The 19268-nt window shown below is 40.6% G+C and overlaps 1 protein-coding gene across 3 annotated transcripts in view; it reads left to right on the forward strand.

Moving 5' to 3' along the window:
* The window catches only part of AR (androgen receptor), a 168299-nt gene that overhangs the window by 128805 nt on the left and 20226 nt on the right, over positions 1-19268 (forward strand). Inside the window, exons 3-4 of one of the 3 annotated variants that reach the window (XM_065538539.2) lie at positions 3849-3965; positions 12832-14194. In XM_065538539.2, coding sequence (XP_065394611.1) covers positions 3849-3965; positions 12832-12881 — 167 coding nt within the window. In that variant the 3' untranslated portion in view covers positions 12882-14194. Of the gene's footprint in view, positions 1-3848; positions 3966-7415; positions 7571-12831; positions 14195-19268 lie in introns of those variants that run through there. The other 2 variants (XM_074029140.1, XM_005593810.5) reach the window with 2 other exon arrangements.

The following is a 19268-nucleotide window of genomic DNA, read 5'->3' on the forward strand; positions in this document are numbered from 1 at the left end:
CATATTAATGAGTCTCATTTTCTTCATCATAGAATGAAGTATGTAATAATCCCTATTATACTTACTTTGCACAATTATTATTATTTTATTATTATTTTGAGACAGGGTCTCACTCTGTCACCCAGGCTGGAGTGCAGTACCACAATCACAGCTTACTTAAACCACGACCTCCCAGGCACAAAGGATCCAGCCCCTCAGCCTCCTGAGTAGCTGGGACTTCAGGTGCACACCACCATACCTAACTAATTTTCTTTTTTTCATTTTTTTATAGAGACGGAGTCTCACTATGTTACCCAGGCTGGTCTCAAACTCCTGTGCTCAAGCAATCTTTCCACCTTGGTCTCCCAAAGTGCTGGGATTACAGGAGTGAGCCACTGCACCTGGCCTTGCAGATTATTATTAAACTTTGTAAACTAATCAAATGAGAGTGATTATTGTTACTGTTAAGAACTCTAATAGCCTCATTCATATATTTGGAGAAATTGAATAAATAGGAAAGAAATAATAGCAGACCAATGATTTTACCTTGGCTCTATCATCATTTGGGGAAGTGATAATTCAGATAGGAGAAGTGACTTGTAAGCAGTCTTGAGAGATTACCTGTTCCATCCCCTATATTTGTCCTTAAACCAAATTGTACAGATAAATAAGGTCTTATTTTTAGGACTTACAGAAAAAAAGATTCCTTTCATATCCATCTTTGGAATCCTCAGCCACTTCTGTCACTATTAAATGTCATTTTAAACGTTAAATTCATCATTCTGCTTTGAAGGAACACATGTGTCATGTGTACCTATTTGTATGTTTTGGTGTGTTTTATGCTTTATATGATCACCCACATATGCACAGATAATTAGTGTGCAGGTGTTGTATTCCCTGTGTTAATTATTCAGTCACACACTCTCACACACCTATGCACTCACACATACATGAATACACACATGTTCATTAGAATGTTTATGCTTATGTTGCATGTGACTGGCAACATCAGTGCCTTTCTAAGGCAATATTAACCACTTTGAGTTTTGGGAGAGCTTTAGAAAACAAAGACAAGAGACTAAATGATTCTAGATGTAAGAGACAATGTTGCAATAAGTTACTATCCTAAAAAGACAGAATACAAGGACAAGAGATTATTATTTTGGATAATTTCTTGCTTACCAGTAATACTTAAGTCCTTTACATTAAAAAAAAAAAAAAAACTCTAAATATATTACAGAAGACATCCAGATGTCCTTCAAGATTCTTAGAGTTGGAAAAGATTTTAATGACTTTCCAGTCCAATCTATTTCATGTAATCAGTGGGATCAGAGAGGCAAAAGGACTTGTCCAAGGTCATATAGTGAGTTAGTGATAAGGCTGAACAAGGATTCAGATGTTGGGGCTTCCAGCCCACTGATCTGTCTCTCATCTGGGACTTGTATATTTTTGTTCATTAGAGATTTTCCTCTGTAACCTCAATATCCAATGCAGGGCCTTGCACATAATAGATTACCAGTAAATGTTAAATTAATATGTCATGGCTTTGGTTTTACTGGGCTTTGCACTTACTCCTGAGTAAATTGTAAATAATATCTATGTTTTAGGTCTCCTTGTTTTAGACCAAGATGTACCCAGAGAAAAGGTATGAACTATGCTAAGGAAATTATCTGAGTCCCAAATTGAAAAAAAAAAAAAAATCATGCTTTTCCACTATGACCTCTCTCATTCACAGAGTGATTCTCTTTCAAAAGGGCAATGTAGAACCATTCTGGCATTCAGGGAGCCATATTCCATTGGCTGTGCAATCATTTATTGGCAAACTGGGGTCCAGGAAAGTATTTTCCTGGGGAAGATGAGATTTCTCAAAGAAGTCATGCACTTTCTAACCTAAGCTTATTTCAGTAATCAGTGTAGCAAACTGGTCTTGAGGATTGCAGCAGTACCAATACTGTGGGAGTGTACCAGTTCTAGAACAGCTACAGCATTGGAATTGAACGCACTAGAATTGGATACAGGACCTGTTTTTGAGGAGCTAACACCCAAAGGCTGAAAGCACTCGTAGCACTGTCCTTTCTGTGCACATATCGTAGTCCTCAGTTTGCAGCAGAAAAAAAAGCTGTTAGCAAATTATGTGCTCTGTTTATGCAAATAAAATCCTGTGGTATACTAGAAAGAGCACCGGCCTAGAGGCCTTAGTTTTCTCATATGTTAAAAAACCCTAACACAGGCCTGGTTCATAGTAGGCACCCAATAAATACTAGTTTTTTTCCTTTGGGGGCCTCTGATTCAGTGTGCTTCTTCAGGTAATTCACTTCCCTGGAACTCCTCCTTGGAATGAGAGTTGTTCTGTTGTGATTTTTAACAGTTCCTTCAAGCCAAGCATTTTGGAATCCTTTCATAAAGGGAGAAAGGAAGGAAAGGAGAAAGGAAAATTAAAGGAAAAAAAGGAAATAAAAAGTTAAAAAGGAGGAAAGGAAAAATAATCCTTTACTACAATAAATCTAATCTCATGCTCTTGCAAGTAGCACTTTAAGTAAAAGAAGTTCTTTGCTGACCTGGTTACTACTGAACCTACTACATAAAATAGCCTACTGTAACACATGCATTTCTGTGCCTAATCTTCACCTTTTAGCCTTAGTAAATGTAGAGGAATGCTGATGTATAGTTAAATTTATGTTTTTAGTTGCTTTTTTTTTCTACTCTCAAATGTCAATCACTCTTTAGTTTCTCTTTCTTTTTCCGACCGCAAGTATTCTTCCTCTGCCTAAAGAAGCTTCCCTAAAATCCCAGTCTATCCAGTAAATCAAAGCACAGCAATAAATTTGAGGAAACAATACCAGAGACAAAAAGGAGTGAGGGGATGCAGAAGCTCAAGCTGGAGCAGGATTGTAAGCATGAGAAGTTCTGCGTGCTTCAGAGCAGCGAAGGATGTATTTTTGCTTATTCCTGCTGGTGACTCTTTGTCTATGCATCCATCTGCTGCAATTGCATGTTTAGTCAGTCAATCCACGTTTGTTGAGAGACTGCTGTGTGCCAGGATTGTGCTAGCATAAAGGAGCGAAGTATTGAGCAAAATATGTTTGAGCAGCTGTAATTCTGAGGATCTCTAGGTCTGAGCATGTGTATGTGTATGCACTTCTGTGTATCTGTGACAACTCCAGGTGTGCATGACAGTGATTTTTGTTACTCTGTTGGCTTCATCAAACTTCCTTTTAGTTGCTGTGATTCACTACATAGAGTGGGCTTTATCTCTGATTTTTATAACCTGCATGACTAGGGGTATGATCACCAGAAATCTAAAAACAGTTAGAAATCCCATGGAGTTATCTTTTATAGAAGTTTTCCTGTACTAATATTATGAAAAATAAGCATCTTGTTAACTTGAGTGTAATTCTATGCATGATTACAGGTGTCAATAGGAAGAAACATTGACTGAGTTCAGATCTCTTCTACGCCATGCTAAAGGGGTGACAAGTTCCACAATGGATCATTTTCTCATGGGCATTTCTGGCTTTTGGTAAAAGTAGGCATCTTATTTTAAAAACCAGTGAGTAGTCCTAATAATGGAGATATCATCAGGATCTGAATTGTTCATCCCTAAAAAAAAAAACAAACAAACAAACAAAAAAAAAAACAACAAAAAAAAACCCAATGGAAATCAAATAATATAGTGCCAAATTAAACTGCTTTAATATTTAGGTTCTGTAGGATCAAATTGTTTGGTGCCATACTCTGTCCACTTTTCTGTCCACTTTTCTCATGTGATAGGATATAATTTTATATCTTTTCTGTTCTAGAAATACCCAAAGAAAGAGACTCTGGAAACTCATTAACAGGTCTGTCCACTCTTGTATTTGTTATCCCAGGGAAACAGAAGTACCTGTGTGCCAGCAGAAATGATTGCACTATTGATAAATTCCGAAGGAAAAATTGTCCATCTTGCCGTCTTCGGAAATGTTATGAAGCAGGGATGACTCTGGGAGGTAAGATACTTTTCTTTCTCTTCTTCCTCCTCCTTCCTGTCTCCCCTTTTCCTCCCTCATTTTCTAGTCTCTCTTTAAACCAGATTTTCTTCTTTGATGCTTCCAAGGGGACCAGCCATGCTCCAGACACAGGCGGACCCTTTCATAGCCAACGTGGCCATCAGCCAGCTGGTGCCTTTTTTTTTTTTTTAATCCTTAACTATACCAATCCCCATTCTGGGGCTCAGCATTAGAGCAGGAGGTGTGAAGCACGGATAAGGAGCCAACAGAGGGCGAGTGAGGATGCATGTGACTGGGCAGGGTCCCCAGGGGACTTAATGGTACTGACCTGATGTTGTTCAATGGTAGCTAGGATGAGAGAACTAAGAAATCCAGAACAGTCACAGGTGCAGGATGACCCAGGCATAGGTACAGGATGACCCAGGCACAGTCTGACCCTGAACACCTGGGAATATCCCTCAGCTAACTGCTGCCTATGTTGTAGGGCCAGCCACCTGGAATGAGAAGCTGCTTCTCTTTGGAGCCTGTGACTAGGCTGACAAACAGTGCCAATTTCCTATCCTATCTCTCCCAAAGATGAACAGGTGTTTTAATCATTTCCTTTTCTTTGCAAAGCTATTGATCATTTCCAAAAGCATTTTTTTTTTCAGTAGGACAGTAACATTACAGAAGGAAGATACAGCTCTTTCAAGGGTGTTCCTCTATCATAAGGCTCTCTGTCCCATGAACCTGTCTGCCATGAGTGTTGTCATCATTCCAGAAAGGCTTGACATCAGTTGATTGACATTTATATTTTCCCTCTCCAAACTCCCCCATCTCTCCATGTTTACATCTGCCCAATGCCAGGGTCATCACTGCAGCCTGCTGCTTCCAAAAATATGTGTCTTTCCTTAGAAAAACAAGATCATTAATCTACTTCAATTTGGAAATGGAATTTGAAGAAAGGCAAGCCTATTTCTGAGTGCCTGCAACTGTAGCCTCATATCCGATTATTCATTATTAGCCTGGAAAACCCAAGTGCCTAGAATCCAACCCTTTCCCCTATCCTCTTAAGGCTAATTTAGACCAGTTGTCTATCACTGGCTTTCTGTGAGTTGTTCAATACCTTGTCTGCCTATGTGCACATCTATAGACAACAACTAGTGCTCTTATCCTGGAACAGGGCCATGTGTGAATCTATATGTAGATAACTATATCCTTCCCATCCTCACAGGGCAGTGGTATTATTTAAACAGAACAAAGTACCTCAAATGAATTGACCCAGGCTGGATGAGAGACAATTTCAAAAGAATCATCTCAAGTAGCATCCAGTACTCCCAAACATCACAGGTAGATGTTCTGTGAGTGGCTTTCCAAGCATCCCTATCAAATGAGAATCAGATATCTGAGAAAACTCAACCTTGTTTTGGTTTGCTTAGTGTACCCCAAAGAAATCCAACAATTGAGGTCTACAGTGGAGAAGAAGTAGGACTGGGGTCAGGGAGTACAGAGGCAAAGGCAGGAAGGGTGACAAAGTGATTGACAAGAGAAAATGTTCTCCATATGAATGTTGCAGCCCCATGTTGAGGGTTCTTATACACTCAGCTTTCAATTATTTAGCCTTCTGCGAATTATGTATAGTATAAGAGATAGAGACTCTCAGGTAGGGAACCTCTTGGCTGGCCATCTGGCAATATGAATTGCAAGTCCACTTTGATGCAGGTAAAGTTTAATGGTAACAAAAGTCCTCATAACATTTGGATACAAATCTTAACATTAATTCCATGTCTCAGCCAACATTCTCCATTATAAATCAGGCTGTGATATGATTACAGTGACCCGCTTTTGAAAAGGAGCCTGTGTATAACAGATAATTTCACTATACTATATAGTACTCAGATGCAGGTTTGTAAATTAATTTATTGGTGAGAATGGTTCAGTACATTTTCAAATTGATTTATTAGTAGAGTACTCAAATTTGAGTGGGCTTGGTGAACACAATGAAGACAAGCTGAGAAGTGTTGTGACTGGCCTTCATTTCAGTTGCAGGCCCATGATATTTTGAGCATCTTCCATGTACAAGGCACCATGCTAGTCATTAGAGCTTGAGGCTGGCAAACTTCAGGAAATGTTCACAAGATACCAGCATTCTTGATGTTGTGTAAATGGCCTTGCCTTTAGAGTCAGGCAGATCTAGTTTAAAGGCTCAGCTCCTTTATTTAATGTGTGCCCCTCTGAGCCTCAAGATCTTCGTCTGTGATTTAGAAATACCATCCTCATAGAATTATAATGAAGATCAGATGACATGATGAATGTGAACATCCTTGATAAATAGCAAAATGCTAGACAAATGTGGGGGCTTAATATGTCATTGAGGTCACTAGTAATTTAGCTGGAACGGCTGTAACACAGCACTTCCCGATGGCTTTTACCCTAAGTAACTTGGTATGCCATATAATATGTAACAGATCCAACAGGCAGAGCATCGCCAGAAAACACTCTTGATTACCTCAAACCAAAAAGTTCCACCAGGATCCTGTTCAGAAGCTAATTTTAGTAATTAAGGGAATCATATGCTATGTTCAAGTACCATGCCAGTAAAAACCCAATTGTGTACCTTCTTAAATCACTGCTTGAAGAGCAAATCTTTCCACTTTGGTGAATGAACTTATCTCCACATTCCCTGCCCTACTGACACAACTCCCACCACGTTTATTGTTAACTTACACATTCAATGCACAGCACACCTTTACTCAAACAACAGAAAAGAAAGTGTCAATACAAAGTGGCCCTTGTCTATTCCTTAAGGAGTAGACTTCCATTTTCATGAGATTTGGATTTAGCATAGACATATTGATTACCTTGAAGAAGAATTCATATAATTTTATCTTCTGATTCTCATCACTCAAATCAAAATTATATAATATATCCCAAAATGACAACTAGAAATGTGGCCTTGGGCAAGTCCCTTCTCTTCTCTGATGCTTGGTTTTCCCATCATAGAATTGGAATTGTGGGCTTCACCAAGGACCTTTCTGGTGCTAACATTTTGTGATTCTGTGTAAAAAGCCACGCAGAAAGGATTGTTTTTCAGCCCTTTCTTAGATTGTCTGTTCCCTGCTCCCAGAAGTATAGATAGTGAGACTTGAGTGCTTTGATACATCGTAATTGTATCTACCTCCATTCATACCTACTTAAGATATCTGTCTAAAAGTAGACTAGACAGATTATTGAGAGAGTGGAGGGCAGAAGGGCTGTCTCTGTATCTTAAAGAAGCTGGCACTTTTCAGCTGATGGCTGCTTGGTCTTGAGGCCTCAAGATCCCTAATCTGGCTTTCTCTATAGTGTTTCATTCACTGTTTGGTGATGGAATCTCTTCCGCTCAGAGATACTGAATAGATATAGCTTTTTATTTCCTGCTTCCAGGCCTACCTACCTGTTCCTTGCTTTTTTTTTTTTTTTTTCTACTAGTTGCTGTTGTTTCTGAAAGAATCTTGAGGGTGGTTGGAGTCTCAGAATGGCTTCCTTAAAGACTACCTTCAGGCTCTCAGCTGCTCATCCACAACAAAGATAAGCCTTTATTTGTAGATGATTCATTCCTGGCTGCATTTGAAAACCACATATTGCTAATTGCTTGAAGAATTTAAATCCCTTGACTACTTTTCATTTCAGAAAACCCTTACAAAAAAAGTCCAAATGAGGACCTTCCCTCCAGTGAATTAGCTGTGGCTTTCTCACAGTCCATAGTTAGGATTAATGTAAAGCCATCTCTCATTTTTCTGGACACTTCCCAAGGATACACTCCTTGTTTCCAAAATGGAATGAGAAAGAAAGAAGTGCCCTTCCTGCCATCTTCTCCCCTGACCCTTTTCTCCTTCCCACTTTCCCTCCTATTCCTCCTCAAACATGATTTATTTCTGTGTTTTGCAACTCTTGAGTTCTCATCATTTAGTAAATGGTGTTGGCCCCTATTGATTCCTTCCTGTCCTGGACCATGGAGAGTAGTAGGCCTTTCAGAAATTTCAGGTAGCAGCCAAACCCCGGAAGAAGAGAAGGAACACGGAGTCCTAGACCATGTGAGAACCTGAGGTGTGCAGCATTTCCTTCACAGATTCGTCTAGCATATTTGAGAAGTATCTTTCCCACTAGGAGACTGAACTCTGCATCTGAGAAAAAAAAAAACTTAACATATCTACAGGTTTTGACAACCTCTATGAATTACCTAGTTGAGAGGATGGCTCAAGGAGCCTATGGCCATGGTCTGATGTCATTATGGACACTATGAACATCCTTGAGGTTTCCATTGTTGAAGACAGCCCTGATGCCAGCTGTCTCATCATTCCCCATGTTCAAGAGCATCCCAGCATCGCTACCTCAGGATCCCATGTCCTGAATGCAACAGAGTGATTTCGCTGCTGAATTACTATTCATGGCACGGCTCTTCACAGCATTTATTCATCCATGTCCATCCATCCTTCCAGCCAGCCAAGAAGCTCATGCTTTCATCTTTTCATCCTGAGTACCAACTATGTGCCAGACACTCTGCTAGGCATTTTGGGGAAGCAGAACTGAATAAGATATCATTCCTTTCCTGAAAAATTTAAGCAAGAGGAGAAAGGTAGTGATGAGGAATATACCTTAGCCATAAAGGAAAAATAAGAAATCACTTAGAAGAAGTTGAGTGAGATGGAAGGAAAAGGACATCCAAAGCAAAGGGTACAGTTTGAATAAAGGCAGAGAGACATGAACAAAATGCATTGAGGGTTTGAGGAACAGCAATTGGTTTAACACGGCCAGAGCTGGGGAAATGGTAAAGGCAAGCTGAAAGCACATTGAAAGCAAACTTCGTTACTATACTAGGTAGTTTAGACTTCAAAGAGTTGAAAATCTATGACCATGGGACAGGTATGATGACATATTATTTTGTTTATTTTCTTTTTTTTTTTTTTTTTTTTTTTTTTTTTTTTTTGAGACGGAGTCTCTCTCTGTCGCCCAGGCTGGAGTGCAGTGGCCGGATCTCAGCTCACTGCAAGCTCTGCCTCCCGGGTTTACGCCATTCTCCTGCCTCAGCCTCCCGAGTAGCTGGGACTACAGGCGCCTGCCACCTCGCCCGGCTAATTTTTTTTTTTGTAGAGACGGGGTTTCACTGTGTTAGCCAGGATGGTCTCAATCTCCCGACCTCGTGATCCGCCCGTCTCGGCCTCCCAAAGTGCTGGGATTACAGGCTTGAGCCACCGCGCCGGGCCTTTAATTTGTTTATTTTCATGTTTCTTTAAAGAAAACTGGCAGCAGCACAAATGTTTTGTTGATGAGGGCTTAAATTTTAGAAAGTGAGACAATTTTAGAAAGGCCAGCTAGAGAGAAATTTTTAGCATCAAGTTTTGCTAAACACCTAGAATTTATTCCTGGAGCTAGTTACCTCCATTTGGGTTGTTACCTGCAAGTACTGACCACGTATATGAAGAAATACTGGTTTAGACCAAGGCAATTGGCTGTATAAGAGGCCTACCCTCATACCAAAAGCCAGTTTCCTTGGTCTAGGCCAGTGTTTACCAGTATGTGTTCTGAGAAAACTAGTTCCATGACATGTTCCATGAAAAATACGATTTCTATTGTCAAATAAGTGAGGGAAACTTGCATATTATGGTCCTGCTCAGGAAGATTTACAGTCCTTATTAGCATATCGCAGGTCCTGGTGAATACTGCAATAAAGTAACCTGAGGAGCTTTGTAACTCAGGATTCCCAAAGTTGATTCAACCACAGAACCTCATTTATTCACATAACACCTGTTATCCTACAAAACCACTGTTCTCTAGAATACACTTTCGAAAACTTGGGTATAGATAAAAACTCTATCCTATAGGCAGAGAATACCTCTAGCTCAGGTCATCATTTTGCAGATGTGTGTGTCATTAAGAATCAATCCATAATGCATTAATGATCAAAAGCAGACCATCCTTACCACATGGTGCATAAGATTATGCTATTAGCTACTAAAGCCACTGAAGTTAATCATGTTGGGTCTGTAATATTGTTGTCATGCACAAAGGATAGGCTGCAAAAGTGTCCTAGGCCAAAGCATGGCTATTGCCCAAGTTATCTAATGTCTGCAGGTACATATTCCTGACCTAAGGATTGTGCTAAAGAAGTTATTTCTAAGAAATATAGTGACTTCCAGAATCATGCAGAATGATCATTTAATATTTTGAATATCTAGACATTTTGCTGTAGAATTTAATAGTCCTTTTATACACTGTCTGACCAACATTTTGACATTTACTCAGAATCCCATCACAGTGCTACCACATAACCTCATTACTAAAGTAGGAGGCCTAGAAATCACAGATTTGTAGAAACCATCCAATGATTGAATCCCCTCTACCTCCTGTTCAGCAGGCAGCAGAGTGTCATAAATAATTAACAATGGAACTCAGTTACTGGGATTTCTTCCATTCTCCTTTGGCTCTCTAGACTAGATTCTAAAGACCCTCAGGCTGGTAATGCAAGTGGTAAGTCTCATTTCTGAGAAATGCTGCTTCCTACACACAGTTCTCTGATACCTGAGTGCTTTGACTGATCTGCATAACTGAGGCATGCACCAAGGAGCAGAATTACTGTATAAATTTTGGCATCAATATGTACAACGTGTGACTCAGCACTTTGAAACTCTGGGAATTTTTTTGTTCGGTTGGTTTTTGTTTTAAGAGGTCCTGTGGTATAGTGGAAATCGTATGGTAGACTCAGATACAGAGAGGCCTTGTTTCTAGTCTTGGTTCTGTCACTTACTATCTTGATGACCTTGGGCAAATGACTAGAACTCTCTGAGCCTCAGTTTCTCCAACCACACTGTAGGAATAATAAAATCTTGTTTACGGCATTTTTGTAAATACGTAGAGAAACTGGTACACAGTAGGCACACAGTAAATGTCACCATACCCTTCAGTCCTTCTTTTGTGGATGAAAAATGGTCTTTGTTTGTGCTCCCAGTAACCACTGGGGTCTGTTCTCTCTCTCTGCTGGACAGTGTGGCTTCTGGTTCTTGTTTCTTTGTTCTTTGGTCTCTAAATTACCCTTGAAACAACCCTTGAAATTTCCACTCGATGACCTAAATTGTCATCCCTAAGTTGGTTACATGCATATTTGGTGACACTTTGGAGGGGAAAAGCTTTATGTCTCTCTAACTGTAGTTCTTAAGGGAATTTGCATATGGAAAAACAAGAGACTCCATCTCTTAATTCCTCCAAACCAAATTATCTGGGATAGTACATATATGTTGTACTCTGTCTCTTAGCATTTGCTCTTAGAGAAATATGGTTAGAGAGAAGTAATTTTTTCTAATCATAAAAATTAATGATACTGCATATCTGATACTTGAATGAGTACCTCCTTGTAAAATTTCTACTTAAATCCTTGAGTTTTTAAAGTGTAATAGCAATAGAAAGATTTTATTATTGTTTACTTTTGCTATGAGTGCTCCAAAATCCCTCAGTAGCTCTTGAGAGAGCAAGATGATGTCATAGGCAATATTTTCCAAAGGTAGTAGGCAGAAAACTAAGTACACAGCACACAATAGGCCATATATACAAAGGCAAGTATTTTACAAATATAGTAATTCAAGAAAAAAGTTTCATTTTCACTGGTAACCTGACTGTTTGTTTAAAAACATTTTATTAATTATTATTTAAAAAGAGTGTCACTTGTTACAGATTGTGGGATGTGTTCCTTAAGATCACAAAAATGTAAAATATTTTCTTTTTATATTGAACACATACATAGACAACTAACCTGAGCAAGCTGCTTTTTAGAGACATTTGCACATCTTTTGGGATCACGTTGTTAAGAAGTAGAACTAAGGGAAAAAGACACAGCCACCCAGAAACCGGTAGAGCTTTCAGTTCATCTGTTATTAATATTTCCATGACACAGATATCTAGGAAGTAAACAGAAAATAGCATCGCTATCCTGCGTCACCTTTTTTGGAATCAGGTTCCATTCTTCTCAGTCCAGTTCATCCTTCTGATACTTTTAAGATCTCAACCAAGACATAGAAATATCATATTTTCCCTTGCTTAATACCCCATGGAACCAATGCCCCTGTGGCTGAAGTAAAAATTAATTGTTGAGGGACATTTCAGCCCTCTAGCAGTCAACAATTAAAAACATGTAAGCACCGAGCACCTGCAGAAAACTTGCACTGGCATTTGGATCTAAGAAGAAAATCTGCATCTTAAACAACATGAAAAGTCGCCAGCCCAAGCTTGTGCAGTGAAGTGTCATGCTGGCCACAATGAAACCGAAAGAGACTGATGACTCTCCTCAGGGTGGAAAATGAGGCATGGAAGCTTTGATTAGTGAGCTGTTAGGCACACAGACATTAATTTCAAAGCATTCTCATCTCCAGTCTGAGTAATAATTCTTGTAGTATTATGCAATTGTTTGGCTGCTGCAAGAAATTCAGCAGACTCCAACAAGTAGTCTTTCTTGGTCTCTGAGTGACTGTAACTTAAATTCTACCTCCCTTCTCTTCTCCTACATCTTCCCACTCCCCACCCGACCTCACCCCACACACACACACAATTCTTGTACACTGTGTTCAGAGAGATGCACACACACATATATATGTATATATATAGTATATTTGTCAATAAAGCAGAAAAGAAGAAAGAACTCCAATTAACAATTTTCCATTTCCCCATCTCACCTCTGTCTTACAAGTAGATAGGAAAAGAGAAAACGCCAGTAAAAAATGGCAACCACCCGCCTCCCCAACTTTACATGCTGCTTCCTATGTTAGAGGACTTGGCTTAGGCATCTGATTGTGGAGCCTGCTAGATACAAGCCCATATTTAGACTGCTACATTCAACAATGTCTCTCTTTCATATTAGAAAAATTCCGGGTTGGCAATTACAAGCATCTCAAAATGACCAGAACCTGAAGAAAGGCTGACTTGCCTCGTTCAAAATGAGGGCTCTGCTCTAGTGGATAGTCCGGAGAAACCTGGAGTCTGAGGCTTAGGAGCTTAGGTTTTTGCTCCTCAACACAGACTTTGACGTTGGGGTTGGGGGCTACTCTCTTGGTTGCTGACTCCTTCCAACGGGACCAATAGTGTTTTCCTACCTCACAGGGATGTTGTGAGGACGGGCTATAGAAGTAATAGTGGTTACCATTCATGTAGTTATGAGTATCATGATTATTGTTTCCTGTAATGCGGCTTGGCATTGGCAAAGTGCTTTTTGATTGTTCTTGATCATATATGATGGTGGCCAGGCACTGACTCAGGCAGATGCAGTGAAGCTCTGGCTCAGTCGCTTGCTTTTCGTGGTATGTTGCTGGGAAGAAACTTTGCTGATGGGACTCAAGGTGTCACCTTGGACAAGAAACAACTGTGTCTGTCTGAGGTTCCTGTGGCCATCTTTTTTTGTTTATTAGGCAATTCGTATTTCCCCCTTAGGTTCTAGCCTTCCAGATCCCTGCCAAGGACCTAGATCTTAGCCTCAGGCCCCATCACTGAGCTGAAGGTAGTAGCTGATCCACAGAAGTTCAGTAAACAAGGACCAGATTTCTGCTTCTCCCAGAGAAGAAGCCAGCCAACCCCTCTCTTCAAACACACTGGGATACTAGAGTCAGACTTTCCCTCTTACATCTAGCCTTACTGTAGCCACACTCCCTGATTGCTCTTTCACATCACATGCTTCTCTTCGTCAGTTGTGAGGCCCTCTCATTCTTCTCCCAAGCCAGACTCAAACATTATATTGATGTCAAAGAAGAATCACTTAGATTTTGGAATATCTTGTTCTCTCTCTGCTCCATAGCTTCCATATTGAAACCAGTTTCTTTCTCGTGGAGAAGTGGAGTCTGTGAAGCCAGAGACAGGCACATACGAGAGTCAGAAGCACTCTCCCTGACTTGCCTGGGGCCTGTCTTTCCCACCTTCTTCTCCAGTTTGTCTAAACTCTCTCTCTCTCTCTCTCTCTCTCTCTCTCTCTCTCTCCCACACACACACACACACACACACACACTTTTTTCTCTTTCCCCTGACTCAGCAACATTCTGGAGAAAAGCCAAGGAAGGACTTCAGGAGGGGAGTTTCTCCTTTCTCAGGGCAGAATTTTAATCTCCAGACCAACAAGAAATTCCCTAATGTGGATTGAAAGGCTAATGAGGTTTATTTTTAACTGCTTTCTATTTGTTTGAATGTTGCATATTTCTGCTAGTGAAATTTTCCCTTAATAAAGCCATTAATACACCAATCGTATTTTCTTATTTACAACAGACTGAGAGAATTAATGCTGTTAACATTGGACCTTTTTTCTTTTTTTCTGTTTTCCTTTTTTTTTTTCCCCTTTTTTTCTCTCTTGTTTGCTTTCCAGGTCATGCTGACCTGTTCAGCTTGGACTGTTTCACATTTGTTTTTAATGTCAGTTTAAATGTAATTGTAAAAGCATGTATGCTCTAAATTCATGTAGTTACTTTTTTCAGTGGAAAAGCCTGGTATTCGAAAGCATTTCCAGGCTCCGCAATTTCATATGAGCAGGTTTTTGGTAAAATCTTTTGTCCCTCACTCAGGATGGTATCTGGACAGTGAGCCCCTTTCTTCTGGCTCAGTAGTCAGAGAGAGGAGACTTGGAGACAGTTTCTGCCGGATCCTGTGCTTTGGCAAGGATGTGCAGCATTGCATATCATTCTATCATTAATTACGTTTACTCCTCCATGAACTAAAAACCATTAGACTAAATAGTCCAACATAAACCTTGAAAGATAAAATTTGATATTCTTTCGCCTGGCCATTTCTCTGACCCAGAATTGGGGCTGGGAGGGGAATGGAGACTTGGGGGAGAGAATCAAGGAGGCTTCTTGCCTGGGGGAATTTGGCATGCACTTATTAATCCCATTTGGTTGTACTCCCTACTAATCCCTCACTCCATACCTGCCAAGGATTGGCTTTGCTCCCTGCTTCTCATCCCTGTCCTAGTTCTTCCTCAACCATCTCCATTTCCCACCACTGATCCTTCTCTCCAGTAAGATGCTATTCAACCTGATGAAATATAAAGAGTAGCACCACCCTGGAAGTCAGGATACCTTAGTTTTAGCTCCTGCTCTACCATTATCTAACTGTGTGAACTTGGGTATGAGTTAACCTTTGCCCTTTAATCTGAACAGTCTTTAAGAATTGGTTTATAGGAGAAAGGAAGGGATAGACAAGATCCAAGGCCTTTGAACCCTTTTTTGGAAATGAATCCTTTTCTTCAAACAAAATTTGACTCAGAGTCCCAAATATAGGTACAGAATAAAATGCTGCTGTTCTTGTTTGAAAGGAGGTGGGGTGCTTGGAGCCACATGCTCAGGCCCACTTTGCCACCTCTCAGGAACCCTCGAAAAAACTTATAGGACTCTTGGGGCTCTACCATTGTACTAGACTGATGTCTGGGGAGTCTTCTAACTCCAATTTTCTCTTCTGTTACATTTCAGTCCTTGTGAAAACTCTGTATGTTTCATCAGTTCACTTTTTCAGAAAGTTCACCTGCTTGGGGTAAAGGGCATGCAGTGGAGAATGTGGGGCTCAGTAACTAGCAATAGTAAAAAACATCATTGGCTGGCTTACATAATTTACTCTGTTCTAAGCATCTTAAACACATACTCATCTGAAAAATCACAACAACCTTGTGAGGTAGATCCTGTTATTATCTTAGGATTCTGAAACCTGCCAGCTTGACTCTCAACCTTTGACTTGAGACCAGTCGCCCAAGATGGAAAGTTATACTTTTCACAGTTTACCACCGTAAGCAGTTTTTCAGAGTGACTTCTAGCTAGAGATCCATTCTTAGAAAAAGTCAGAACCTGCCCATTAGCATGCACTATCACCGGGCGCAGAGTACCTTCACTGGGTTCATCCCATTTCCTCCTAAAAATAGTCCTATGCAGTAGTCAAGTCATATCATCACCATTATATAGATGAGAAAGCTGAGGTGTAGGAGAAATCAAGAGATCTGTTCAAGGTTACACATCCCATAAGACTCTGAATACCACCATCAAGAATAATAAGCCTTTTATGTGAAAAGCATTTTAGAACTTCAGTGTCATTATTGCATTCTGCCTCCTGGAGTTCAGTGCACTTTTTCACCATGCTTTAATCTTGGAGTCCTGGTGGTACAGAATCTGCCTTCTACTCTCAGGCAACACCACAGTGTCTTTATCCCTCATAACAAACATATGATTTAAGTAATGATATTATCCCCATTTTACAAATTAGTTAACTGAGATACCGAGAGGCTAAGTCTTGCCCAAAGTCACAAAGCTAGTCAGCGATAGAGCCGGAGTTACAAATGAGGCAGCCTGACTCCAGAATATTTGCTCTTAACTAGTACTCTTTATACATATGTAAGGAAACTAAAAGCCAAAGAAGGAAAGACGTCCCTGAAGTCCCACATTGAGTTCCCCGACTCATCCAGTATTCTTCTGACCTTCTAATCCTAAAGTTATACAGTAAGATCCCTTGACTCTAATCCTCGTAGATGGAAAGATGGCTGGCATGATTTAAGCTAGAGGCCACAAACTGGCTTTCCCGGAGCCAGAAATCACCTGCAGAATTCTGTTTGTCCAGCACAGTGTTTGTTTAGAAAATTGACATAGACTGCCCCTAGGCAGGGCATCAATCACTGTCACTGTCCCCAGCCCTCCCTATTTATGTTTGCCAAGCTTTTTTTTTTTTTCTCATTTATGTGTCTGCCTGACTTGTGAAGGTATTTGAGTTTATGACTTTTAGATTTAAGCATTGGAATATATAAGCACTGCACATACACACATACTCACATGCATTCACAAAAGTATAGCCTAGTCTAGCTTCACAAAGAATTTGTAGCCCTACACCAAACACACCTTTATGTTTACTTAACATTTAGAATTAGATTTAAGATCTGAATTTAGTTTCACAGGCATTCAAGTGTGGAAGAATCTCGGTTATTATTTTTTGTTTCATACTGTTTCACTCTTGCTTTCCCTGCTGTGTCTGGACCCCTGTCAATCCTGCTTTCTGCCATTCTCCATGCCTGAGTTAGGGCCCCTGCAAGCCACTCACTCATTAATCTTTAGGAATAGATGGAGAGTGGAAACCAGTTTGGAGGGTTCACCATGTGCCAGGCATCCTCTCATTTAGTTCTCATAAGTGTCCTAAGAGACAGGTGGCAGCACATTCGTTTTATAAATGAGGAAACTAAATCTTAGAGAAGCTCAACAAAGACCTCAAAGTCATTAAGGTACTAATTAACGGAGCTGGGATTTGAATGCAAGATTGTCGGACTCCAGAGCCTATTCTTTTGCCCTATACCACAGTTCCTTACAAGGAAGATGTATTCGTTTTCTATTACTGCATAACACATTGCCACAAATTTAGCAGCTTCAAACATTTATCAGCTCAGTTTTGTAAGTCAGAAGTCTGGCACAGCATGGCTAGATTCTCAGTTCAGGGTCTCTGAAGGATGAAGGTGTTTACCAGGATGCATTCTAATCTGAAGCTCAGGGTTCTCTTCCAAACTCATGTAATTATTGCAGGATTCAGTTATTTGTGGTTGTAGGACTAAGGTTCCCACTTCCTTTCTGGCTACCAGCCAAGGGCCATTCTTAGCTCCTGGAGGCTGCCCTCTTTCCTTTTCATGTGGACCCCAACACCTTCAAAGCCAGCAACAGAGACTCTTCCTTGTGTTGAATGTTTCTCACTCTACGGATGTCTTTCCAGGAGAATCGCAGTCCTGTGAGGGCTCACCTGACGAGGTCAGGTACATCAAGAATAACCACACTTCAAATTCAACTGAATTAGCACCTTAATTACATCTGCCTAGTTTTTTCAACAGCACCTAGGTTAGTGCTTGACTGAATGACTGGAAGGAAGGATGTGTATGCTCAGGCCTCAGAATCTTGGGGGCCATCTTAGAAGTCAGCCTACCACAGACGTTGATTGCTTTCATGTGTCAAATTTCATAGTGAGATAGGGAGAACAGAAATATCCTTGACCTTAGATAGAGCGATTCAAACTTTCTAAGACTTTGGAAACTTCACATCACTTTCACCTTTCCCTTGATCATGGTTGAGAAGGCCTATGTCTTGGAGTGGCAAGGAGTGAGACTGGAACAGTACCTAAAGGTTAAGGAGACTAAAGAAGTTACAGATTGGTCACATCTGCTCCTCCCTAGGAATGAGCCATGGAACCTGATTTGAATTTTTTTTTTCTCTGGTGCTATAGAGATAGCTGCCACAGGGGTCTAATGCCCCAAGGCTGAAAAGTTCGTTCCCCATAGGATCCAGGCATGATATCAGACCAGGTGTTACAATCTCCTAAAGAGGAGGTATGGACAGGAAAGCCCCTTGCCAATGACCCTTTCTTGTCACTGCTCTGACTCAAGACTAATAGGGCAGAGATAGTGAGCAACTCACATACTACTAAAACTATCCACTTATACTGCCCCCTTTCTCCTTGCTTTATCACTCCATTTAAGTAAGCCAGTGAGTCTCTGCCTTGACACAGTGGCAAGCTGATCTGTATCTTATATGGAAGAATTAGATTTGACTCTGGGGCTCAGGTGCAGAGGGCAGGAGGGGCATAGGGGTGGCCCTCATGGAAGAAAACAAGTCCTTGGATACTGAGTAACAGCTGAGACTAGCAAGCCTTATTGTCCAGGATTCCAAGTCGTCTAGCAACATCCTTGCCTCTGCTGCAGAGAGAACAGAGGATCCCCCGGCAGAATGAATGGAGTCTGATTTCAATTACGTTCAATATAGTCACTCTCTTTAGGCAGAGAAGCCAGAACACCTGGTGCAGCTAGGGCCACTGTGGTCACAGGGACAAGCACACTACCTGGGTCCTGGAGGCAAGTGGGAATGCAGCTTCTCTTCCTTAAGCAGATGCCATATAGGCCTGGGGAGGAGAATGTGAGAATACCAGCCAAGTTCTCATTGGCACTATACGGAGAAAGGGGAATTATTTCATCTTGATGGATTCTCCCCACAGTCTCTGCACATATTGATCTTACTTGTAATGAGTTTGTTCAGATTCACGAGTCATCATCCCAGGGAGATCTGAGTCATTGGTGGGAAAGTCGAGGTGACAGATTATATCTCGCTGATCTCACTGTCACCAATTGCTCTGTGTGTCCCTCCACCTTTTGAAAAAGCCCATGGAATCATTTGTGTATAATTAATTTGGATTTATTTCTTATTTATCAATAGCTTTAGTGGGGTATTGTAAATGGGAAAGCTACCCCAGAGAACAGTGTACATTCACAGTATTATTCAATAGAACTTTCTGAGATGATGAAAATCTTCTATATCT

This window comes from Macaca fascicularis, chromosome X (genome assembly GCF_037993035.2).
Source record: "Macaca fascicularis isolate 582-1 chromosome X, T2T-MFA8v1.1".
Lineage (NCBI taxonomy): Eukaryota > Metazoa > Chordata > Mammalia > Primates > Cercopithecidae > Macaca > Macaca fascicularis.